The following is a 27,070-nucleotide window of genomic DNA, read 5'->3' as shown; positions in this document are numbered from 1 at the left end:
CACACTGCCTAAATGGTAGAGCCAGCCCTGGACACAAGGTGAACCAACCCTACTCATCACAGGAGACACACACACCCACCTACACTGGGCCATCTTTGAAATACTCCTTAAACCAACTAGTGGTATGTAGTAGGAAAACAGGCATAATGTTTATTTATATTACAAGTATAACACCAATAATGGAACCCACAGGGCCTATAGTGCTACAGGTTAGTCCCCAGTTAAAGTTTAAGATGGCATCATTGCTGAAACCGTATCTAATATTTGGAACAGAAACTGGACGGTGGTATGAATTAAGTTGTAACTTGAAAATAAAGAAATTTGCATAAACTCATCACCCACTGAAACCACTAAATGTCTTGTCCATCCTGAGTTTTTATTATACTTATTCATATGAAAAGCACTTAGGAGCTCTAACATAACTAGATGGCTGGGTGGGCTGACAAGTGGTGACTTTTTGGAAGATGACCTGAATGAGTTTTGCTGTAACCTACTGCCCACTGGAAATTGAGCACTTGGTTGGAGATGCCACTCACACCCTGAATGTTTTCACTTTGTAAAAAGAAACTGAATGCCAGCAGCATTTAGAAGCTCAGAAAGATTTTATTACAAATGAGTGCTGCCCAGTAGGAGTTACCAGCTTCCAGTCCAGCATGTACAACAATTGAATGGGGCACAAGACTTTAAAACTGTCTCCTGCCCCCAAAGTGGTGGAGATGGCATGTAACGGTTGACCAACACTGCAGACTCTCCAAAGGGCCATGGCTGACACCTTAAAAACATTGTGGGACGATACCACTTGAGTCCAGTCAAGTCCCTTTTTCAGTTGCCCTCACTCAGCCTTCTTAGCTTTCCTCTTGCGTACTCCTTCATTCAGCTCCTCCTTCGTTTTGGCTGGAGATGGTGGGGCCGCAGGGGCTGCCACTGCATGGTGGGAGGCATCGTGACCATTGTGGTGGTTGTCACCCCCGGCAGCAGACCCGAACAGAACGGGGCAGACTAGGCCTTCGATCACGGCGAAGGGAGAGCCATGGGAGTGAGTGGCTGTCATGAAGATCTACAGAAGGAGGTAGAATGGAGGTGGGAAGAAGCAACAGGTTAGACACCACAAACTGGAAAATGAAGCTACGCTTGTCTGTTTTTGTGACTGCACCTCAAAAGACTACAGCATGCAATCAGTATCCCACCAGGCCAGTTTAACTCATTTCTCATTACTGGGAAAAAACAAATCTTACAAGCTTCTACCTTCAAAACTGCCATGAAGAGAGTGAAGAGGAAGATGAGGGTGGACTTGGACACGGGAAGCCAGTGCATTTGCTGCAAGGTGAAGAGGATGGCTCCATAAAAGCTAGCCTTGGTGGGGCTGCAGAGATAAACACGCATTAGAAAATACAATGATTCATGGTATGGGTAGCAGCAGAGAGCTTAACGCGTCCACATCCAAGAAAACAAGAAAAAGGTTCACTTTAATTAGCATCCATAACTAATAATAATATCTACCATGTATTTATACTCACTCCATACATATGTCGTTTATGAACGTATTTAAAGAGATAAGATCCACATGGTGCATGGAATCATAAATAGAGGCGGAGAACACCACAAATGTAAAATTAATACATTGCATAACAACTTTGAGTGCCTTACACTTGTGTTTCATGAATCTTTATTATAGGTCAGAAGATCTACTTATGTACATTTCATGTATCTGTATAACACATTTGAGAACTTTTGAGTTCTGTATGGATTTAGATAAAAGACTGAGAATTGTTTGCTGCACCTGACTGTATAAATATTTGAAAAATATACCCAGTATGAATAGATATCTATGAAAAGAAAAATAAATTCACACTTTTATGTTGTACAGATCCAAAGGAATGTCTCTGTATGAAACCCAAACACTTTGTATCTACAGCCAAGCGAAAAAGTAAATACAACCCATGACATTTTTTTCTTTTTTAAAATATTTAGATTTATCAAGATTTCATCTTCATTTAAACAGTATCGTTAGATAAAGATGATGTAATTGGAAAAATAAAATAAAATTTGACTTTGTAATAATTTATTTAATGAAAAATTGAAGAGATATACCATTTCCATCAGAGACCAAAGTAAGTCTACCCTTGGCTGTAATGGCTGCTATTGCCCCCACAAACAGGCAATTCCTATCCCTGCCTACCAGTACCTGACATTTACTGAGAGAAAGTATTTTTCCTACTCCTCCATGCAGAATTCTTTTTGACTTTTAGACAAATATTTTGACAGCCCCGTCCTTATACTTTGTATAATTCTTAGAAATGGCTAGAAATCCTACAGCTGTATATTTTATACCATTTTTGAGAATCCAGCACTTGTGTTTGATTCAAACCTCATATGTGCATTTTGCATGAACCTGTATAAAAATTCTGACAAGTCCAGTTCTGTTCTTTTGTATTGATACATATTACATTCTGAGAATGCAATATTGATATGCTGCACAGTACCATGTAAAAAGCTGAGAACTCCATGCTTATATTTTATTTATTTATTAGACAGTTCAAAGGGTATGGATGGAGCGGTGATCCAGATGGAGTGGTTGATGGTACCTTTTCCAGATTGACAGTTAATATAATGAATGGGCAGTGGAGTAATGCATGCCAGGACAATTTGATGTTCTCTCAGGGCTGTGGATGGCAGCATATCCCAGCATTGCTCTGGTTTGAACTCTCACACTGCTCTTGGGAAATGTAGTTGAGGCAGGCAGACCTGTCAAGGATGTCTAGAGCCACAAGAGGGAGCTCCTGGCTGGTGGCTTTTCTGCTCTCATATATCAGGCCAGGGTTTGGCCTTAAGAGAAGCTCTCCTTCTCAGTCAGGTGAGTTGGAGTTTGGAGTGGAGTAGGGGCAAAGCTCACCTGGATTTGGGGAGGAGGAGGAGGAATAATAGCACTACTGTAAAGAAAATCTCAGTGGTTATTGATGGAAAATGCGAAAAGAAAAAGTGTTTTTGAGCCAGAGACTTGATTGGAATAGTTGTGTTTCTGGGTTTGGGATGTCAGATGCTCCTTATCAATCACACTATTTATTAAAAGGCTGAGAACACAACATTTGTATGCTTTAGACATTCATGTCAAGAATTGAGAACGACATATTCATGTTTTTTTTTTTTTTGTATTTAAACAAAGAGCCTGAGTTCTTCACACTTATGTTTTGTTGGGAACACTAAACCTTAATTTTTTTGTATCTAAACAAAACCTTTAAGAAACCAAAATTTGTATTGTCTATGAATCTATGAAAATGGTTGGAAGCACTAAAGTAATTTTTAACCGTTTGGGAAGACTATACCTAAATGTTTGATATCCAAATCTTATTATGTGATATCATCCATCCATCCATCCATTTTCTAACCCGCTGAATTCAAACACAGGGTCATGGGGGTCTGCTGGAGCCAATCCCAGCCAACACAGGGCACAAGGCAGGGAACAATCCTGGGCAGGGTGCCAACTCACCGCAGGACACACACAAACACACCCACACACCAAGCACACACTACGGCCAATTTAGAATTGCCAATCCACCTAACCTGCATGTCTTTGGACTGTGGGAGGAAACCGGAGCGCCCGGAGGAAACCCACGCAGACACGGGGAGAACATGCAAACTCCACGCAGGGAGGACCCGGAAGCTAACTGCGAGGCAGCAGCGCTACTACTGCGCCACCGTGCCGCCCTATGTGATATCATCTACTGTTAAATTCTGCTCTGTTCTTTTAAATTTTTTATTTTTAGACTGTATTGAGGATTTGTTCTGTTCTGTTCTGTGTATTGTATTGTATTGTATTGTCCCCCTTCTTTTGACATCTACTGCACGCCCAACCTACCTGGAAAGGGGTCTCTCTTTGAACTGCCTTTCCCAAGGTTTCTTCCATTTTTTCCCTACAAGGTTTTTTTTGGGTAGTTTTTCCTTGTCTTCTTAGAGAGTCAAGGCTGGGGGGGCTGTCAAGAGGCAGAGCCTGTTAAAGCCCATTGCGGCACTTCTTCTGTGATTTTGGGCTATACAAAAATAAATTGTATTGTATTGTATTTTATTGTATATCTAAACAAAACCTTTAAGAGCCCAACACTTGTGTAATTTATGGATCTATATAAATGGTTAGAAGCACTACATTTTTATGTTTTGTATATCTGGTGAAAATTCAAGACCTGTGTTCCGTGTGGATCTATATGAAAGTCTGAGAACCCCACACTTATTTTGTGTATCTGTCTATAAGTTAATTTGAAACAACCAAAGAGATAATTTTAGTGGATGTTCTTGAAAAGGTTGAGATGACCACACTTTGTACGGTATAAACAATAAATATATATGAGAGGTTGGGAGCCTCATAAATAACAGCATGGATCCACTGTACCAATTTACCTTTCTTAATTTTGAACACTTCAGTCATGTCACCTTTTAATATGATTCTTTAAACTAAAAAGTCTCATCTCTTCATAGGTCGCTCCTGACAGTCTCACAATCAGCCAGTTGCTCTTCTCTGGACTTTCCCTAATGTGCTGTGGATTTTTGTTATACAGAGACGTAGACTGCTCACATTATTCCAGATGAGCCCTCACAAGTACAATGCATTATTTACTTTAAGCATATCCTCCCTTTATTTATACTCATCATATCATGGTATGTAACCTAACAATTCATTGACCTTTCCAATTGTTACTCTACGCTAGATGTGGACAATAACAAGTCCTCGATTACTTACTCTGTTTTACATTTCCATTGTGCATTCAAATCTAACATTTTTATGTCTCAATTGTAATACTTTGCACTTACTAACAGTATAGAACTAACTCCTTACGGAAACCACTTTTAATATTGCTGAATTTGTAAAATGTTTCTATACATCCTACATTTTTTCATTTTTAAGTCAGTTTTCCACCTCTCTACATGCTGTGCCTTGAAGTGCCACTTGTTTTAGTTTGATCACTAGGCTCTCCTGTGGTACCTTATCTAAAATATTTTGAAAAACAAGGTGAATGATATATATGCCCACCTGGTCAAATCCTTTTGTTGCTTCCTCAAGCTCTCAGCTCATGTAAACACAAGATGGTGGCTCAGTTATATACTGTTTTTTGATATGTGTTGCTAAATTTGTTCTTTAAATTATTAATTCTGTTAATTTAAGTGTGATACATGCTAAGCCAATTGATCTATATGTGATTTAATGACATGACTAAATAATAAAATGTTAGATACTCAGCTTGCATAAAGTACAAACCTAATGAAAACATTAAAAACATTTCACAGGTATGCTAAACGTATCCAGGTGATATGTTTAATAATATCAGGCATGCAATGCTGGCATAAAAAGATGAAGAACACTAAATGTATGGACTTACAATGACATGTACATGATCTCATTACTCTCTGGTCTCCAGACACCACGAATGAGTTGTTCAAAATTGGCCATCAGTGCCACACCAGAGCCTGTTTAAGAACAAAGATGAAGATTAGACTCCTTTGTAAACTATGGTAACCAGATTCTGAGATTTAACTGTGACAGTTTTTAGGCTATGCCTGCCGACAAATAATTTAAGAATAGGTGGCCCATCTAATAAACATAAGACCACTGACACAGACAACATTAACATTGATTTATTATTTGCGAACACAAGAAGAAACCAAAGGCAAGCCCCAATTTATTGTAGTTACAATTGAGCGTCTAAGGGGTACTCTGTGATCCCAACCATCTGTATAACAAGCTTTAAACTATGACTGAAAATCAAAAACAAAAGAAAATTTGAATATTATGTGGTAATGGATAAAAGCTGCCACAATGAATAGATTTTGGCGGGATATAACAAGTTTGCGATGGCTTATGGGTAGTTCAAACACAGCAGAGTGTTCTGCCATTAGTCTAGTTGAAGCCAAGGTCAAATGACCACGGAGTCACCGCTGCAGGATTGCACCAATTCGATGCAGTGAAATGTTCTGAAATTCACTGAAGGATGTTGGGTTGTGTGCAGATCAGTAAGCTGTTTGGGTATCCATCTTGCACAAACATTACTGTACCCCAAATCATCATGCACTATAACATGTGCAGATCCCTAGCTGATTTCTAAGTGTGCAGCAACAATGGACAAAATAATCCATTGGTCTTCTATGATGAAGGCATGCACCATGTTGTTGTGGGCTTGTGTGCGTGATGTTGATGGTTGACCAGGTCAAGCTTCGCTGGTTACACTTGTTCTTCCTGCTTTAAATATTTCTATCCATTCAAAACTTTTCTTTGCATCATGCTGTTTTCACTTTTGTACTGAGCCACCATCCTTCAGTGAATTTCAGAAGGTTTCACTCACTCATCCCAAAGAAATCACACTACAGTGTGTTGTTCAACAAAGGTGTAATCCCGCAGTGGAGCATCGATGCTCATTTGACCTTGACCTCAGATAGACTTATGGTAGAGCACTGTACTGTGCATGTTTGAACTACCAGTAAGCCATCGGGAACGTGTTGTATTGTGTCAGCTTCTATCCATTGCAGTTATCGCATAATTTTCAAATTGCCTTTACTTTATGATTTACCCTCGTACAACCTCAAAAGTATGTTTGATTTAATAAACTAGAAATTACATGCACCAAACTCCAAGGGAAAGTCTCAGCTTGTGACTTAGAAAATCTGGTCAGTCAGTTTCTAAATTAGAAGGAAGATGGTAAGCAGCAGAGAAGGGCCAGACAAAGGGGAGTGATGCAAGAAGACGATTTTACTGAAGTGAAATGAATAACAAGAGTTTGATGGGATTAGGGCTGAATTAATGTCAGGCATGGAGCTACATGAATAAATGTCAGGTAAAAGTACCAGGATATCAGTATGTGGTTGGTAAAGATGAAGACTAAAGGACAAAGGCCAAAAAGGCAAGATATATACAGTACATACTGTAAGGGAGGATTAAAAGGAAAGGACAGGGACTAAAAATAAGGCTTCTGCAAATGGCTGGGATTGACTGAACAGACAAACTGAGCATGAAGATTGTGTGCTGGTGGTTGTCTGAATAGTAACAAGAGTGAAAAACTGAAGCTTCTTGGTCATATTGGAGGAGATAGAAAGGGAAATGACCATCTTTAAAATTGAGAGAGATAGCTGAGATTTTTAGCTATGGACTTCTCACTGATGTAATTCCCACATCCACACAGCACTCCCCTTGTATTTGAATGTAAAAAAAAAAAGCTAACCTTTGACCCATCCAGTCAGGACCATAATGAACCAGCCGTGATGGTAGGCATGGTGTGCATGATGAACACCAGCAGCAATTTTGCGCACACGCACCACTTCCTTCAGGGCGACCAAAACCAGTTTAACAGGCAGGAAGGCAACACACTTGTAGAAGATGTTGAAAGGGCAAAAGAATATGAGGTACCTGCAAAGGAACAACAAGGATACAATTTCTATTGATAGGCCCCAGGAGAGAAAAACAACCTGTGTCGGATGCAGGGCACATCCACACACTCACCATACAGCTGATGCCAGCACCACATGAGAGTTGTTACTGAAGTAGTCAATAGGAGAGTGGCCCAGGAGGATGTCTGCCAGGACGTAGCTCCCGAAGCAGTAGAGCATTGCACAGAGCCAGGAGGCCACGGGACTGCGGCGGGACACTTCCACCGATCCTGTAGAAAACAGGGAGAGAGAAGTCAGAGGCAATTCATCTGAAGGCTCCATGCTTATTCTGATAGTTTCAATTTAATTTGAATTTGTTATTACTTGTGTTGAAGTATTGAAGCATTAACCTTCATTTTAGTATAACTTAGTATAAATCTTAAAACTGTTAATCCATAACATCCACTTTAATTTATAAGCCCAGAGCTCTGTGCACATGATTAGTGATGAAGTAATAATTGCAAGAAGCATTTTACACCACAGACACCCAGCAGTTTGCATGAGGAATGAATGTGATCTAACATAGTACCGATCTAACTATATGAAATACTGTTTATTATGGATGAAACTGTGGTAATCACACTAAGCAACTGGTGTCGGTAATTAGGGAATGTTATTCAAAACTTAATGAGTCAAGGGACAAACTGGAGAATTAAAAACAGTAAAAAGGTAAATATGCACATATGTACAAATAACAATTTGCATAAAACAATTTGCACAGTTATCAGTCAATCAAAGCAAGCCTAGCACCTGATTTGGGCTCACAGCCTGTTGTATGTGCAATTGGACAGCAGTCGAAAAGAAAAAAAAATTAAATAAAAAAGTTGTACCTTCACTTGTGATTGGATCAATCAAAACACATACAGATTTGCCAATAAATGTACAGCAGTGTCCTGTAAGACTGGCTTAAGTCCACTCAAGCTGAAGCCAGCAGGTAGACTTAGCGGCCTGGCTGAAATCAGTTTCTGGCCTGCTCCCTAGCCTGTTTTTGGAAGCCAACACCTATTTTTTACCTTGGAGCAAACTCCACATCATAACAGTTGGTATGTTCTGTCTGTGTCTGTTTGGAGTTTCTCTGGGTACTGTAGCTTTTCCCAAATCACATAAAACTGTGTGCTAATATCTCGTTTGTATATAATTGTTCTGGTAATGGATGACGTTAGGCTTCAGCTACTTGAGACCCAAAAAACAGGATTGCACAGCCTCAGTAAATGTATGGATTTTTAATAATAATAACAACAACAACAACAACAATAATACTACTAATAATAATCTCTCTGTTATAAAACAAATCTTGACATGAGACAAGACTATTGCCAAGAGATTTTTTCAAGTTCCGCACTACTCTCAACCATTTACGGTTAACGGCCCATGCCCACTGTCCTCTCACCTCACATTTGTGTGAATACTTTTGTCAGACACAGTTCTTGCACTCTCAGCTCTTATAAATTTTTACATTTTCCTCACTTTAAGTTCCCAATAAAAGAAGACTTATTATGTCCAAATCTTATTGAAGAAGTTCATCCCGAAGGGTTATCAACAGAAGAAATGAGTACACGGGCAATCCTAGCACAGAGAAACGATGAAGTCAAACGAATGAACGTGAAAATTGTCGATCGGTTACATGCCAAATTGGTTAAATGCGTAGCAATAGACTATGCTGAAACATAGTCGATACTGTCGAAAAGTTAATTCCAAATATTGTTTTTACTGAAGTTTTACAGTAAAAGTGTAAGTTTAAAAAGTATTTGATTGTTAATTTCAAAATCAAACAGAACGAAAATGTATAATGCAACATGAAAGATAATTTTCTTTCAATTTATTACGTTTTACTGTTTTTTACTATGGTTAATTACTTGCTGTAATGTAAAATAGTTAGGTCTATTATGCATGTGTAACAATTCCCATGAATATAACAATCTGTTTAAATTGTACATCCGTTTCCCTAAATGCAAGCGGCAGAGCTGTGAAGTGGCTAGTGCGTAGCACTCGCACGGGGGTTGGCGAGCGAAGCGAACAGGGGGCAGAGCACCCTAGTAATAATAATAATAACTCATCCTAAGGATGATATAACCCTAGAGCTCTGGAGACTTGAGATTAATTCTTGTCCTACTCTCTGTCTGTGCAGAGTTAATGTTCGTTCTATGTCTGTAAAGGTTCTCTCACTCTGTCTCAGTCCTCCTGTTTCCTTCCAAATGTCAAAGATTAGTGTTTTAGATTAGTCAGTTCACTCTAAATTGAGTAGTTCTGACCTGATGGATCTGTTTCCTACCTTACATCAGTACTGTAGAGCTAGTCTTTGGCTCTCTGTGGTCCTAAAACTGGATTGGCTGGCTCAGTACATTGACGGATTTCTATGATAATTCTTATACTAATAAAACTGATAATGTATAGTAACGACAGTATGATCATACAGTGTATAACACTACAGCCTTAGCACTCCTTACAGCTCTTTTGCACAAGTGTATAGGGTAGGTCTCAACCTTTATGGCCTTGGGACCCAGTTTTACCTATTAATTTTGTTTGCCATGGAGGTGAGGGGAGAATGTGGTGTCCCCCATGGTGATACAAAATTGATTTGAAACAAGAGGTTAAATAAAATTGTGCAACTTTGTTCCCAATTAAATGAGCCAAGTTTGAAACGGGAAAAAATATCACACAGCACTGAATCCCTTCAGTGGAATTGAGGGACTCTTATAGTAAATGAGATGATTAAACTTTTTTTTTTTTTTTTAATGTGCTTATGAGCCATAGATGTCAACTCTCAATCCGTGACGCAGAAGTAGCTCGCAACCTAGCGGTTGAAAAATACTGGTATAGGAGGTACTTTAACTTTTTCAGCTGACATATTTTAGATGATAGGTATTAACCTGAAAATCTTGTCAAGATGAATGGAAGTGCAGTGTAACCTGGGAAATACTGAAAGACACAGCAAGATTTAGAATATTTTCCATAGATGGACTGTGCAGTTTTTGATTTTAATGGGAAAATAACTTTGAGTTATTTATAATAACGATTCAACAACATTTTTTTTGTACTTGAGCAACTGAAAAAATGGAGTGCTCTGCTAATTGAGATGAAAACAAGTAAGCCAGGTGTTTGACATGTTCTTGTCTTGGGATAACTCATTAAAAATATTGTAGTGAATAGCACCAAAATCTGCTGCTAAAAAAGCTCCACCCACAGGGTTTCTTCCTAAACACCTGCTCCCAACATCCTCCAGTCCATGCACTTTAAAAGCTTGGGGTGCAACTGAAAATGCAAGTGATGCAAATTGGAAAAAAAAGGAACAAAAAATTTGACATTAAAAGAATAAAATGTTACAACTGCTGCTACCAGTTAAAGAGCTCAGTGACACAAGTTAACTGAAGGATAAAGATTAATTTATATAGCTTTCTGTCATTTGGACTATTTCATCACTCCATGATACAGTATAACAACAGCAACTAGTCTTTAAAGAGGTACTGTGGTCCATATATTGTCATGCACTAGTATATAGGGGACAGATTAAGAACTCTGGTGATTGTAATTACCCACCGCTCCAGGGGGCTGTGTTCTAATGTCTGTTCTCTTCCTCCCTGTACACACAATATGATTGATAGCTGTAACATTTCTCACATCACTTCCGGTGTTCATCCGCCTGTGTGATGATGCGGGTTCACTCCATGCTCCCATCTTGCGTTCGGGGAACCCTGAACCCATCACCGTCAGTAAGCTTGACAGTGAGGCACAACAATGGAGCAAGGGGATGGTGTAAAAAGGTGCAAAAGTGCTTTTATTAAAAACAACAAAACAAATGTCCAAACAAGTGCAGTGCATCAAAATCATTAAATAAATAATCCATAAAAACAAGTGCTGAGTGGAGGTTAAAAACACCATAGAAAAAACAACAATCCTTTAAAACAAGGTTAAAACAATGCTGGAAGCAGTCTCTTATCTCTTTTATCTGGCAGCACTCCTGCTTCTCCCATTAGGGCCCCGCAACAGGAGAGTCACCTTCTCAGCAGCTGACCTTCTCTACTGTCCGGTTGCCTTCCGTTCCCTGGCTCCATACGGCTTCCTTACTGGACCGAGACTTGGGTTCCTCAACGGGCAGGTCTCTCACGCTGAGGCACACCTTCCCTTAGGTGTGCACTTAGGTGAGAAATGCCCACACCATGAATCCCCCTGGAACTGCTTCAGCCACTCAACCACCACGCCCCCTCGCTAAGCCGCGAGTGCGGCGATTATTTATTTTAAACTGGCCTCTTGACATGAGCTGTGGACTCACTATACCACAACCTGGACCTGCCTCCTCCTGCCAGAAGGACATACAGTATAACCAGAAGTTCAACTTATTTTGAAATCAGTTCACTGTGGAACTCTGGTCTGAAAAGACTTTCCCTGCAATTATTGTTTGTTTTCTGCTTTTCAATTATATTGTGGTGGTGCCCCAACTTTTTATTGTAGTCTTTCTAATCTCTTACAATATACAGTATATGTTATGTGTTAAAGTGCTCCTGCTATATTCTGGTATGGAATACCTGGCATTTACAATTAGAGAGTAATGTTAACTTACTTTAGCTATTTATGTACACTGTGCAGCCTCAACCATGGTCTGTGGTAATGCTAGAGTGTTGTTTGGCATATTAACTATTTTCAGCGTACTATGTACCAAAATCTGCTTCTCCCATGGCTCTTCACTATCAATAGCAAAAAGACCTCACTTAGCAGGAGCTCTTTTCAACTTTTGTTTTTACTCAGTGTGATGGCAAACTGATTGTATGAATAGATACTGTACAGTTATTTTTTTTTTCTCAAACATTGCTGCCAATTCTTTGTACCTCATATTGACTCTGACTGTATTGTCTTCATTGTGAATGACATTGACCAGTGCATTGTTCACTTTTACAAGTCCAGTGATGTGCTCAAATGCCAAATTATAATTGGGTTTTGCTGAAAGATTCTTCCCTTGTTTCACTTTTTTAACACATGTAATGTATTCTCCACACACCCATGCCACACATTTATTTATTTCACAGGGGTCTTTTTGAGAGACTTTTTGGCCATGGAAGGTTTATCCATCATAAATGTAGGCTTAGAATTGGTCAGATGACGTCAAACAGAGCACCATTACTCTTTTTGTTTGAGTTCTGCCTTCATGAGATTTTGGATTGTTTTAGAAATGTAATCCGCAGCGAACCATCTAATTGTTCCCACCCATATTTAAAAAAAAATCAATCATTGTTGTCTCCAGATGTATATGTATTACACATCTGGCTCTGCAAGATAATGTATATGCTAAGAGGAAGGAAGAAAGTGACTGCCTGTTATTAGACACTTTTGAGTTATCTCTCAGCTAGTGCTTGAAAATGGACTCTTTTAGTTCAGTTGCTGCTTTTCTGACACTTTTGTGAAAAGTTAAGTCAGTTGCAAAAACTTAAAATGGGTGTAGCATAGGAGACACAAATTAAATTAAATGATCATGACAGAAATAGAACTGCAACTCTAGGTTCTGAATGCTTTGCCAAAGAATGATTTAATTCAAAGAATAAGCATCTCTCAAATGGGCTTACATTAAAACTTATGTTAAAACTCAGCAAATATCATCCTCCATTGTTCACACCACCTGTGACTTGGCCAATCACACTTTTCACTTCTGGCAGGCTAAAACATTCACTACAGTTAGACCCTGGCTATAAAAATTCTGATGTCATGCACTGATTGGATGATGACATTTCACTCTTTACATACTAGGATATAGTAAAGAGGAATAATGAGAAATGTTTAAAGATAATAATTACCTCAGTTTCATTTAATTTTGTAATTATATTAGATTAGTCATTTTATTTCAGGGAGCTAAATGTATTTTAAATGTTTATGGGGCTGTATGGTAAAACTATGATTTTATTGTTATCATCATAAGCTACCTGTTATACTGGTGGGATAAATAGAAAGCTACCCTTTGAAACATTTGCTTATGTTGCTGTTAAAATAATAATTTATTTTTCACTCTTATAACAAAACTTCAATAATTTTACATAAATGTGAAATGCAAAAATGAAAGAGAGTCTGCCAATACAGCCTACCTGCTATGTGTTTTCTAAAATCTGCATATTTGTCCAAGACAGTCATTCCAAGTGACTCCCCTCTCAAGCCAACAGGTGAAGATCCAGGAGTGACGATTCCACTCAAATTCCTGTGAGCATTTGCCATCATAAGTTGACGAATTCACAGACATCCTGCACTGTACATACAGTAATTTGCAGTCTGCATGTACCTGGCATTCGTGGCTGTCAGATTGCATCACTCTGATTAATCAATTTTTATTAATTTTGCCGATACAGGACAGATGTTGGTACACAGTCCTATCAGATTTTAATCTCTTGCAGAATTACTTTGAACAGTGAAATAGGCCAAAAGTCAAAAAAGAGTCATTTTTAACTGCTAGCTTTAGTAGCCTGTAGTAACATAAAGTCTTGAACAGTACTGGTAAGGATTTTTCAATTCACTATATTATATAATATTACAGATTCTCTACAATTGCTCAGAGACTTTTGGACTTTGGGGACAGCCGCACCAATGCCCCCCCAGAAGATAGTGCCTAGCATATACAACCTCTTAAAAATGTAAAAACGTTTCTGGTATTTAATCTTTTTTTGCCTCTATATGTTTCAGGAACATATGGTTGACTAATTGTTTGTGGCTCTCTTTGTCTTTATATTTTTATTTTTATGTTTCTGATGCTTTTTTGATCCCTCATTACTGGTTGACTAGGACCATTTTAATGAACACTGATATAGAATAGAAGTAAGCCAAGGCTGAAGGCCAAACACTTCAGAGACCACAGTTTTTTTTTTTCACTTCTGTTATGGTACTTCTGATAGCATGTTGTGTTTTGTCCCTAACTTATTAACAAATGAAGCTGATAGTTTGTGACATTTATTGTGTAAGATAAAAGTGGCATTAGGTTGCCACAGGACATGAAAATATTCTGAGAGGAGTTACATATAAAGAGGGAAGACTATGCTGGTAGCTGGAGGGCTTATTAGAAAACCACTGGGGGTAAACAGGGACTGTCAGATGGGCAGTTTGCCTAGGCAGTCCTTAAATAAGGGGGTCTTGAAATGAGTATCTAAGAGCACCAGAATGAGAGGACTTAATGAACTGGAAGTCAAGAAGATAACTACAATATTCTAGTGGGGAGTTGGCAGGTACCACTGAGGGAATGGTGGGGTTCTGCTTAGGAAGAACAAAGCAAGGCACCCCAGAATGAGATACATGCATGTTTATTAAACTTCATATCAGGACCTAGAGGTACAGTGATATTAGGGGCAACAGACTAGAAACTTTACAGGCTTGCCTCAATCCCTAGGTATGTTTTAGGGAATAACATGGAAGTAACACCAAATATTTGTATAAAGCATAGCGCTATGTGGGTAGAATAAAGTGCAGGTGTAGTGACATAATAAACCCCCAAGGGGAAAAACTTTAGCTCCAAACCAAAATTTCACTGACTATACCAACTATACATCTGTGTCAAGTCCCAAACATGCATCTCAGGGACACTGTACCAATAAAGCTCAGATAGGGTCACAAAATAAAGTAACATAGCCTCTGGTCTTTCCCTGTACAGATGGAGAAACTGTACACAGTTTGTCAAGGATAGGTTGAATGGTGTAGATTTACATATTGGACAAACATACAATCCTTTTCTAAATTAACATTATTAAGTTAAGAAAAGCATTCCTTCAACAACATGTAAGAATGGCAGGCTTAAACACTTAAGCAAATTATCAGTTTACTTAATCATAACCATAACTAGAGGTTAGTACCGCTGCCTGGCTGTTGAAGGCATCGTGATGTCGGTCCCAGTCTGTGTGGGTACTGCAAGTTCTCTCTATGCTTGTGTGGGTTTTCAATGCTGGGAGAACTGTGTGAGGTCCAACTAATGAGATGTCTAACTTACACTAATGTGCCTCTGTACATTGGTCCTACAAGAGTGAGTGAAGCTTTCAGAGTAAATTCATATAAAAATAAGCTCCATGTAGTATTACCTGATTAATAATAATAGTTACTTCCATTAACAAGTATTAGGGATCTGCTAGAATCCATAAGTTCAGTTTTTAGCCTAAACCCATGCCTTGGCAGCTCATTCTTATCATAAATGTGAACATGGCACTAAAGCCCTTAAGAGGTTAGACTTGCTGTTTATGCAAAGCACTGAAGTGCAAAGAAAATATAAAAATCTTAGGAGGATTAAATTGAAATGGACAAATGTGGCTGCAGTAGGCTTTGGTTAACTTTTCTGATAGACCTTAAATTCAAGGAGAGGATATTGGTCATTTTAATAAGGACTGCTATATAAATACCAAATATTATTTAGTTATACTGTATATAGCACCTTTCTGTAGTGAATACGTTTCCAAGGCGTTTCACAAGTACAGAGATATAGCACAATCATTATTTTTATACAAGCAAATAAGTAATAGCAATAATAGTAGCATGGGTGCCGACTTGTCATAAACATGAGGAACATGGAAGGGGCAAATATTACAGGCTTCAACACAGTAACAACAACAACAGCACCCATCATAATAATAATCCTCAAACAGAAGTACCATAAGAGACGCAGGTGTGGTGAAATAAAATTAAATTATAAACATGGCAACAGGTCTTCAACTCTAGGCTTTGACTGCATTGCTAAAGGCTGATTTAATTCAAAGTATGAACATCTCTCAATTAGGCTTATATAAAAATTTGTGTTAAAACTTGGAAATGATTATATTCTGCTAGTTGATTACATTCTACATATTTGCTGTGGCATACTAATAGGTTCTAATTTCATAATAGTTGGTCCCTTGTGGGACAAATTCTGATGTTACATATTGATTGGTTTGTGATTATAAGCAAGGATGCTGAAATTAGGAATCATGGGTAAATGTTTAGGTATAATTATTATCTCTTGATTTTATTGAATTTTGTATTAAATTAGGCTCTTCAGTTTATTTCAGAAATTAAATGTATATGGTTATGGCTTATTATACTGCCTTGGTAAGATTATGATTGTGCTATCACCTGTCTGGAGGGTTGTTGTTACTCACGTGACTTTCAGATTCGACCTTTCTAGTGAAATACAAAAAAAATAAAATAAAACTATTGGCTTGTTGATTCAATTGTTTGCAGTATTCTGCAAATGTCACCTGCTAATGCAGCTCAAATGCGCTTTATGCCACAGCAGGGTAGAAAATTGAATTTTTCCAAGAGAATCTTTTATGTAGACATTGCCATATGTAATTGAATGTCCTCCATTCCCAAGCCCTGCACAGCTCGGACCATCCAGTCTTGACTCTTTTTTTTGTGTCTTTCAGACCCGGCAGTGATGATTCCATTCAAAGCAACAGCTACGATTCTTCATTTTCTTTTTTTCTTCCTTGTCATCATGCAGACATCCTCAGACATTCTTTACTGTAAACAAGTAAAACTCTGCATGATGCTGGTTGTCTATTAGATTGTATCTGTCTGATGAATTTATTTTTACTACTTTTGCAGGTTCAGGATAGCTATCTGTACACCAGTTATACTGGATCTGAATCACTTGCAAAATAAATTTGAAGAGTTGAACAAAAAATAAAAATGAGTCAAAAATAGGAACCGAGTCAGTTAAACTGTCCAGAAAGTATCCAGCCATGTAATATGAAAATTTGATGCATTTATTGAAGAACATACAAGATACTTAGGACAATGACGCCTCAGTACCCTTCAAAACTGGCACCTTAGGACCTCACACAGTTCTCCCAGCATCTCTTTCACTGTTCAAAACACTCTGCAAAATCCTTTGTTGGAATCGCCATCAGCTGCCTCACATTTTCCTGAATCTCATCAATAGTCTGAAATCTCTTCACTTTCAAAGATGACTTAGTTTTGGGAAAAGCCAGAAGTCGCAGGGCACCAAATCTGGGCTGTAGGGGGGCCATCTTTGAATCGTTAGTGACACACTTTTATTTGCTTTGCACTCATTGCATCGTCCCCAAAAGCCTTCTGAATCATCTGAATAGTTTCCACAGATGAATATTCATGCTTAACGTAAAATTTCATGCAGATTCATTGCTGTACTCGCTCAGTCATTTTGAATGCGACGGGCACACAGTACACATGCTCTCTAAATGGTGTCTAGCGCCCCCACTGACTAGTCCAGTGAGGTCATTGTTGTTCACGCATGTGCATTCCAGTCCACTCTCCTTGGCTGCCAGGTTACATCAATGCTGCGCAAATTGTTCTCGTTATATTAACAATGGCTGGACTTTTTCCAGATAGACCTCATATAGCTTTAGTAATCTGTAGCAATGTATACAGTAGACTGAAACACATCCAGTATGGACTTTTCATTTCACTTTTACCATTGTTTCTTTTCTCTAGCATCACTCCAGTATTAGAACCTCCATGGACCACACCTAAGAGTAGTATTTTAGATGCTTGAAGAGTGCAATAAAATTTTTACTGTATGACTGACCAACATGAACATGCAGCCACTCTCTGTTACATTAACATACATAAAAACGAGTTGTTCAAGGTCACATACTAATACTGAACTGGTAACCACGCGCTCCATAGTCTAGGGCAGAGGTTCCCAAGTTCAGCCCTGGTTTACCATTGTAGCTACAGGCTTTCATTCCAGCCAGTTTCACACATCTGTGGGGTTACTATTATGTCTCATCAGTTTAGTCATTTTGCTGGCCTTTTGCTTTTTTTATTCTGCATTCAGAAAAGTCTTCTAGTATGATGTTTGCATTCAGAAATGTGTTTTCTATCATAACTTTAAACAACTTTTTTTTTACCATTTTATTTCAATTCAATCTATTTTGTGGAGATTGCTCCTTAAATTGTATCCAAATACTCACCATTAGTGATGAGAAGTGAAGACTCAGGTGCAAATGACAAAGCAGAGCCATTACTTCAATGTTCCACTCATTCATGTGCTAATAAGTCATAAAAGATTTCACTACTGGTAAATGGTCCCCAAGTTCAGACCTGTGGACCACCTTAACTGCGGGTGTTTAATTGAACCACATTCTGCTTTAAAGTGGAATCCTGCTTTTATTAAACAAGCTGTTATGTTCTTTTTTTGTTTCAAAACAGAATTTTTAAAATGGGTTTGCTAAATGTTTAGCAAGAATTTGTGATTGTAATACTCATTATTATTTTTTCTTTCTTGCTTGTTAAGATTTTGCCCTTTTTTATGTTCTGGTCATTTAAGCCTTTCTTATTAATTAGGTTGAATTTTATTTTGAAATATCTGCTTCTCTTTAGTATTCAGTGTCATTTGCTCCCATGTATGCACTGCTCATTGTCAGCCTTTGAATACAATTAATGGAATAAACTCCACAGGAAAAGGTGAATTAAAAAGAATATGGCAAAGAAAGTTAACGTTTAAAGACATGGTAAAAAATGCAAATTTCTGTATTTTGTTAACATGCAAATGTATAAGCACATATTTATGAATGCAAAATAAGAGAAGAAAAAGACAAATTAAACAATTAGATCATTTAGAAGTACAACTAAAAATTTATTTGTGAAACTATTTAGAATGAGACACTTAGCCACAGTGGTACGTCAGGACTGTATTTGGTGACCCTGGTATAGGGAAGGGGTCCTGATTTGTGGTCTTCAACAGCCGTAGTGGCTGCAGGCTTTCATTTCAACCAGTTTTATAATGAGAAGATAGGCCTAACTGATAATTATACTTGGTATTTAATTAGATTTCTATATGGTTAGTGCTTTCATGTTTCCAAGACAAGTCTTAATCACACTGTAGATTTTCCATTTTCTGAGAACATTATCCAAATTTAGTGTGGTCCAGAATAGATTTAAACGCTTTCCCCTTTCCTATTCTCTTATTTATTTCAAGACATTTTATTAGCACAGATACTTCATGATTCATTCACACAGGTTTAAATGGAAGAAAGTTAGCTGGAAAGCTGGTGGTTCCTTTTTCATTCACACCTCATAATCAAATGAATAAAGGCAACAAATAAAATCTAAAAACATCTGCTTATTCTTAAATAGGCAGTTAAGGGTTCTGAATTGTAACAAGTGAGGTAACTAAATCTAAGTTCAGAAAACATATTGTTTTAGTAGTAAATAAATGGGTTTTAGGTAATAAATTGGTTAAAGTGAAATGTGCAGCCACTATGACCCTCCAGGATCAGGAGCCCTGGTCTAGGATTTTAGCCACTAGGCCTCACTGTATACAGAATCATTACACCTTTTAGATTCTTAGCAAATGCAAATATGATTTTACAGAGCCCTATTTCAGGCCTTTTAAAAGTACTTAACTTTATTTATTTTAGTATGTTTTTACAATTACAGCACAGACAAGTTACATAACTTACACAGGGAGTGCCAGAATTGGATTGAACCTGCAGCCTTGTGGTTTAAAGTTCAAATCCTTACTCACTAAACCACACACACCCAACAATGTACTTAGTGTGCATGTTGTCAGGCCAGTTATCACTTATCACAGTTAAAAATTTAAAGGTAATGTGGCACAGACACACACGCCCAGCAGGAGCTGAAAGGAAAGTTGACCAGGGCTTCTGCTGTGGCATTTGTCACTGAGGGCCGCTGACGCCAGTGCAGAATGACCCGCCTCAATTGCGTGAGACATACCCTGGACTCTCCAAGTCACCTGATACTGTCAAGCCCTTTTCCGTCTGCAATATGCGTTTGGTTTAACAAAATCCTTTGTACGTGACTCTCTGGATTTATGAGGGCATTGTGAGCATGATAAAAGACGCCAATTTTCCTAAAATAAGCTTCCCTAAATGATACAATATGGCACTGATTTGGCTAAGCAGGATAGACAATGTAAAGATACTACTTAAGAAAAGAATTTATTTTTCTCTTCTTCTGTTTAATATATTCATTATTGCAGATAGACACGACCCATTTTTAATTATATAAATGCATTGCTGGCAAACAAGGCACAAGCTTTATCTCTGAAGACTGGGGCCAAGTGTGCAAAAAGAGAGCTCCCTAAAAGGCAGCAAAAACTCTCATGGCAGGAACTAATGACCCAAAAAAGAAAAAAAAAAGAGACTTCATATCTGAGAGTCGTAACCATTGCTTCCCTTCCCCCGACACACAAATGCACATAGCAATAGTGATGCCCAAAGACAACTGCGGGCCAGCTACCCCCAAACAGAATGATTATCCTGCACTTTGACTGAAACTGATCCTTCGGACTGCAAGACTAAAAATAAAAATGACCTCCAACAGGCCTCATCACCTGCTGCTCCCGTCACAGGGTTGGGGTTGGACAGAGACGCCCTTTAAGGAAAAGGGGCTTCCGACATACCACAGCTTTATAAATGAGCAGCCTGTGACTAAACACGAAAGGACATTGTCCATGAAGAAATGCAAAGCAGTGTTCAGTCAGTGAGAAAAGAGGTGTGACCCCCAACCCCATGATAAAATCCCACAGGTGGAAGACCCTTGGCAGCAATGCAACTTCTCAAAGAGAAGACAGGCAGGTGATCCAAAAATGAAAGGCCGTAGGATTGAAAGTGACCCACTGTACTCATTTAGAAGAACTTCTTTCATTTCTTTTTTTTCATTCTGAAATCTGCTTAATCCAATTTAGTGCTCAGAGAACACTGGAACTTATTCTGACAACACTTATCCTGTACAAAGCATCAGTCCATCAGAGAACCCACTCACACCTACAGCAAATCTGGAATCATGAATGAGCCTAATATGAGAAGGATGTAAAAAATGAAGGACTGAGAAAAATCCCACACAGATACACATGTGTACTCTACACCGTCAATTACTAGTAGTGGGGTTTGAATCAAAGACACTGCACTCAGGATGCAGCAGTACTGACCAGTGCACCAGGCCACCTTTTATGAAGGCCTATATCTTTAAAACTGACCACCAGTAAGATGTTGAGGTGGTTTTATGAAAGGAGGATGGCTCTAAGTCGTTAAGGTTTCAGACTTTGCATGAACACTCCACTGACTCTCCCTGTCACCATAGGTAAGTACCAGCATTCACTCTGCAAAGCATAAATATGCAACATTGAAGGACTGCAGGGTCACAGCGGTTTGTGGCTTACAGCTCCAGGAGTCTGAATGCCAGTCACTTACCTGTGTGGATTTTGTCAGCTCCTTTCCTTGGGATTCTCTAATTTCCCTTTCACATCCCAGACCCTGGCATGTTAAGTTAACCGGACATTCAGACCTGATCTGGCATGTCTGTGTGCGCCCTGTCCAGGGTTAGTTTCTGTCTTGTATTAAATATTCCCATAGGCCATGAATTAGACAAACAGGTACAATTAAATGATAATACCTGGAAGTACAATAAATGAGTGTTACGATTCACTGTAAAGCACCTTCATATGATATTCATTACAGAAATTGCTAAACAAAATAAAAGTTTTAAATCCATAATTTCTAAGAATAACTCACTGACATCACTGGGGTTCCAATTGTAAATTTTGTTCTGCCTAAACAATGGAAGTATAAATGAAGTGACCACTAGTGAGCACCCTTGAGTAATTCCAAGCCCAACTAGCAACCAAGGTGGACAAAATACAAAACAAGAAGGGCTTTTATTATAAAAACAGGTAACACAATGTGGACAATACAAAAGCACTAAAGAAACGGTAAGCTAATAAATCCTTGTACCTAATGGCTAATCTAAAAATGGGTGTTCATTAATGACCACATGTGGTGAACTCTGCTTACCTTCTCCCCACACATTCTTTTGCCATTTTAACCTCTCTTTCTCCCACCAGCCCTTGCCACTCTCTGGTTTTCTGACTCTGCCCTGATTTGAAATCACTTGAAGGGTGCTTCTTTTACTGAAATGATTTCTAGGGACTGTATGCCAAGATCTCCCAGTAGCAACACCAGATAGTCCTGTACTATTTGTACCTTGATCTCCACACCAAGTTACTGGTGAACCAAGCGAAACTGACCTCCCCAACAGGTAGCTGAGCAAACATACATTGAATTGGAATTCCACATGGCCAGCTAGGGACTTCCAGCAAATCAGTGAAAGTTCCCTGAAGTCTTTTAAGTACTTCGGGCTCCTGAAGGGACTCTCAAGCACATGTGCTTGCTGCTTAAAAACTGGGTTGCATGGTATGTTAATGTCCCTCTTTATTCTTGAATAATGCAATTTAATGGAGCATAAAGTGGCTATATAAAAAGGCTGCCTTTACAGCCTCACATACTGTATCTGCTCAATGTAATGGCAGTAACTGTTGTATAGGTTTATTACAGGGTCATTATTACACTACTAGCAAATAGTGTGAGATACTATCTAAGGTATTAAATTAGAAGCCTCAAAGTTGTGGGTTTAATCGCTACCTTCTGATGCAATGCTCTTCATTGTCAGATACCTTACATTGTAATTAAAGGCATTTGTTGCTAGTCCCACTGGTGCAGAAAACCTGCTGCAATAATTCAGTACATGGTATAATGACACAGCACAAATAAATCTACAGCAGGGCCAATGTGTGGGGTGAGACATCAAGGCGATTGCCTCGGGTAGCATTTTGGTAGGGGAAGCATTTTCATGCAATAGTGTATAAATAATTTTTTCCAACATCACGAAATAAGAACACCGGAAAATGAGAGTTAACTATGAACCTTGAGTCTGACATATATATTAAGCTCTGTATTTGTATATTACCTTAAAAAACTGTTTGAAATATCTTCATCATAAAAGTTTTGAATTTTGGCTTAACACAAATATTGGTATATCAGTAAAGGATAATGACTTCTGGTTTCTAAATTTCCAGATATTGTATTATGTATGTAATGATTATATCATATTGTAAAATTTTGTTAATTTCTGGAGTGTTATTAAGTTGTCAATCACACATACATTGTCTTTTATTTCACATTCAGTCTGGCAATTGCAGAAGTAAACAATTTGATGGCCAGGGTCAAACAGAAGTATTGAATTAATATGTTGTTGTTTTTTTGTTTTGTTTTAAAGCTAATCTTTTGTTTTATTTTTCACTTAAAAATAATATTTTTATACTGTTTACTGTTTTTATCATTCTGTGGGATTTTGTATCAGAATATGTATTGTATGTGGACTAATTGCATCATCTCAAGCCTTGCAAGGTTATATGTAGGGGGGCTGGAAAAGAATATGCCTTGCCTCAAGGTGGCATTATTTAACATGCTGGCAACTGATCAAAAGCAATACAAAAAGAATAAATAAACATGCAAAAACATCAAATTAGAAATAAATAGTTAAAAACTGTGTGTGTCACTTTATATATGTCAAAAATTCCACCATCATGTAAAGTGCCTTGTGGTGGTGGTCACTTTAGAAAGACACTATATAGATTATTAAATGGTTATCTCATAGGCCAAATATTGTAAAAAAGATTAGATATTATTATTGGGGTATAGAAAACATCTGAGATAAAATGATGTATTCTTCCTTGTAATTCCATATCCTAATAAATTCTGGTAATGACGTACTGTATAGGAACTAGCTCAGATCCTTGGTAGTTGAGGCACAAATTATTACAGCCATTTATCTTCATGAAAGAGAATTTTATTATCGAGTTGTTCATTCATTGAGAGGTTATCTGAATAGAAGACAGCCAATGAAATGGAGGTTAGTGCTATTATCTCCTCCTAACACTTGTATGCCTCGCCCAGCTGGCTCCTTCCTATGCTGCTTGGATCTTTGATCCTTGTGGTGTGTTCCTGTTTCCTCATTTGCTTGTGTACATTTCATCCATGTTTTATGCTGGCACCTAACCAAACACAGGTGAGCTAAGCTGTGAAAATGCAAATCAGTGCTTCCACTCCTATGAGACACAAAACATGGACTTCATAACCCTTTTCTTAGGCATTGCACTGGTCAACTGGTCACATCAATAGATTCTAAATTGAGCAGTGCTTGAAATTCTTTAGGAGCAAAATATAAAGGCAGCTTCTGACATGAGATACTGCCAAATGATTAATGATGAACGGTGTATACTTATCAAGCTTTGGAATGAACTCACAGTGCCGGTGCTAGGTTATTTTGTGCCCTAGGCCAAGCTTATTAGTATGCCAAATGGCTGCTCGGTGGCCAACCCATGCGGCAGAGTTTTTCCCCCCATATGATCAGTGTCCTAGGCAAATGCCTAATTCGCTTTAATGGTAGTGCCAACCAAACTCACAGGGATTCTAGACTCCTTGTCCATGTGCTTTACATTGAGTCCTTTCAGTTCAAGTTTCAGCATCTGCACTAATTACATAATTAGTCACTGACTGAGTGCGACTACACCTGTGTTCTTGGAACTTCTAATGCCACACATATTGGTGTAGCCTATTTTCAGTGTCAGGTGTCCAGACCACTTTATGGAACCATATAACAGGGCTATTTACAGAAGGCACTTGTAATGGTGGGAAAAGCAATAGCAGTAATAGCAGTATTGTTACACACTTTGAAATTGTTTAAGGTATGTAAAATGCTCATGCAAATAGATGTCTGCCAAAGGATTGTGGGAGATTAAATATACAACAGCCTGGGGACAGCTTCCTGTAACTCACTAATGGACATGTTCAGAACATTTTTGTAATGTTCTCTTCAGTGTAACTCATGCTACAGAATATCTGTGCATTAATTTTTTAACACATTACTGATTTTTTTTTTATTCAAGAAAATTTAGCTAATAACCAGTAATCATAAAAAAGTGCAACTGTGATTTACAGTGTGATTGACACACAACACATACTACATAAAGTCATATTCCATTTCTGACCTAGTTGCCCCAGTCACGAGATACTCGGAGAGGATTAATGATGAATAGTGTATACTTGTCAACTTAATATAGAGCCAAACACACACTTTCTAATATACCAGCCATGTTCTACATTCAGATTGCAGTGAGAGAGTGGAATTATTTCACAAATTACTTCAACACCCTTTGTTTGTTATAATCCATCCATTTTAGCATAATAGAAGATGGCCGAATGAATATATAAGTTTTATCAAATGTACTTTTTTTATGTTTCTGTAAGCATACTGAACCCATTTGAAAATTAATTTATACAAATGTTACAAAATTATTTATTGAAAAACTACTGTTTGAATGATTGTATATCTTTTTATTTTGCAGTTTGTTCTACAAATTGTTATATATTTTTGTGTATATCTGAATACATATTGTTTTCTGTTATTTTAAATATTGTATGTTTGCTGCCAGTATGCTGTTTTCTAATTACTGTCACTTCATAGCCCTTAAAAAAATTTTGTTTTACACTCTTTTCAATTATTAAAAAAATGTTCAGTTAAGGATTTTAATGCACAATACAATTTAGAATTTCAATGTGAACTACATGTGATTCCCTCCGTAACTGGGCTATATACAATATTTTCAATATAATTAAAATGAAAACCTTTCACATAGTCTTTTATTGGGAACAAAAGTTCTTAGGATATATTCCAAGAAACTCCTTGGATTCAAGTGATTTCCTCTAAAGAGTGCATACAAGACATCCCCAGCTTCAAGACTTGTTGGGAGAATATGGTGTTAAACAAAAGGAGTTTGTTCACTACAAAGAGCATTGCAGAGGTTCCAGAATTGCTAAATGTAATGTCTGAGAGCTCCTCTTGGGAATCCTTTATAGAGCATATACAGGAAATGTAATCAGGTGAGAAAACAAGGTTGTGCCAGAAATTTTTGGGATAGCATTAGAAGAGTTAAGTAACATTTAACAACCTTTTATTTACATAAGTAATCTTGGGCGTCCCGAGTCTTATGGTATATTCGCTAAAGGGAACACTATAGATAAAGACAGGGTTTCAGTAATGTACTGCATTCTATGAAAACCTTTCAAACAGCCAAAAGTTTGCTACTATTTATCATGATGTGCCTTCAGTGATAATGCCAGAAATTGTGCAATGGAGCTCCCAGGTATTCTTCTTTACATAGTCTCTATGGGAGCTATCCAGGTTAACTGAAGATGTCTAAAATACATTCTTTAACAACCCTTCAGAAAGTTGTAAGATGTAATAGTTGTTACTGGTTAAGCAGAACTTGAAAAAAGGTCTTGCCAGAATGAAGACTCTGGTCGCATCTGATCTTGGCCATGTTGCCTGTCATTAGCTTTTTTAAGCCTGACACTGCCGCACTATTAATAGAATAGAAAATACACTTCACACCTTTCCCGTCTCCCGACCGAAACCCACACGCTGAAGTAAAAAAAAAAACACGCTCACCGACCTGGTTCGTACTTGAGGTAGAGGATCGATACGATGTAATAGGCAAGATCGAAGACGGGAAACATTGCCATTTTGGAAAAGTAATGGGCGAAGTCGCCCAGATTGAGGGCAGCCAGCACCTCCATGCTGTAGCTCCGGGTGCGCTGTGCGTCTGGCTTGTGCTCTGAGTTCCTTGTCCCGGCCCGACTGACAGCCGCGCTCCGCGGTATCTGACAGCGCGGCTGTTTAAACGGGTGACGTCACGGGCGCCCCCGCCTTTCTTCTCCTCCTCCTCCTCCTCCTCCTCGTACTCCTCCACCCCCTCCGCCTACTCTTTTGCCGCCGCGGTAGCCGTCTGGGTGCATATGCAGGGTGTGAGGTGTTAGAAGAGTTAGTGAGATCTCGTTTTCCGGAAGATGAAGGAGAGGCTTTCTGGACGAATTCCTCCTCATCACTCTTG

General features: G+C 38.3%; 1 protein-coding gene across 1 annotated transcript; it reads right to left on the bottom strand.

Moving 5' to 3' along the window:
- Positions 1-583: 583 nt before the first annotated feature.
- On the bottom strand, positions 584-26,842 carry tmem38a (transmembrane protein 38A). Its single transcript, XM_028816144.2, has 6 exons — positions 26,633-26,842; positions 7,481-7,637; positions 7,203-7,387; positions 5,370-5,457; positions 1,246-1,363; positions 584-1,057 (listed from the first exon to the last, which is right to left on the bottom strand). Exons 1-6 carry the CDS (start codon positions 26,754-26,756, stop codon positions 833-835), a joined length of 897 nt encoding a protein of 298 aa, XP_028671977.1. The 5' UTR covers positions 26,757-26,842; the 3' UTR covers positions 584-832.
- Between the last annotated feature and the right edge of the window lie 228 nt (positions 26,843-27,070).

Source organism: Erpetoichthys calabaricus, chromosome 12 (assembly GCF_900747795.2).
Source record: "Erpetoichthys calabaricus chromosome 12, fErpCal1.3, whole genome shotgun sequence".
Classification (NCBI taxonomy): domain Eukaryota; kingdom Metazoa; phylum Chordata; class Cladistia; order Polypteriformes; family Polypteridae; genus Erpetoichthys; species Erpetoichthys calabaricus.
Note: the sequence above shows the minus strand (reverse complement) of the source record. Positions and strands in the feature narration are given on the sequence as shown.

Excerpts from the sequence above, each read along its gene's own strand:
- tmem38a (XM_028816144.2), bottom strand. The coding sequence starts at position 26,756 with ATGGAGGTGCTGGCTGCCCTCAATCTGGGCGACTTCGCCCATTACTTT. Across the intron at positions 7,388-7,480 it reads GTGCTGGCATCAGCTGTATG|GTACCTCATATTCTTTTGCC; the intron begins GTGAGTGTGTGG and ends GTTCCTTTGCAG. Across the intron at positions 1,364-5,369 it reads GAGATCATGTACATGTCATT|CCCCACCAAGGCTAGCTTTT; the intron begins GTAAGTCCATAC and ends TTATCTCTGCAG.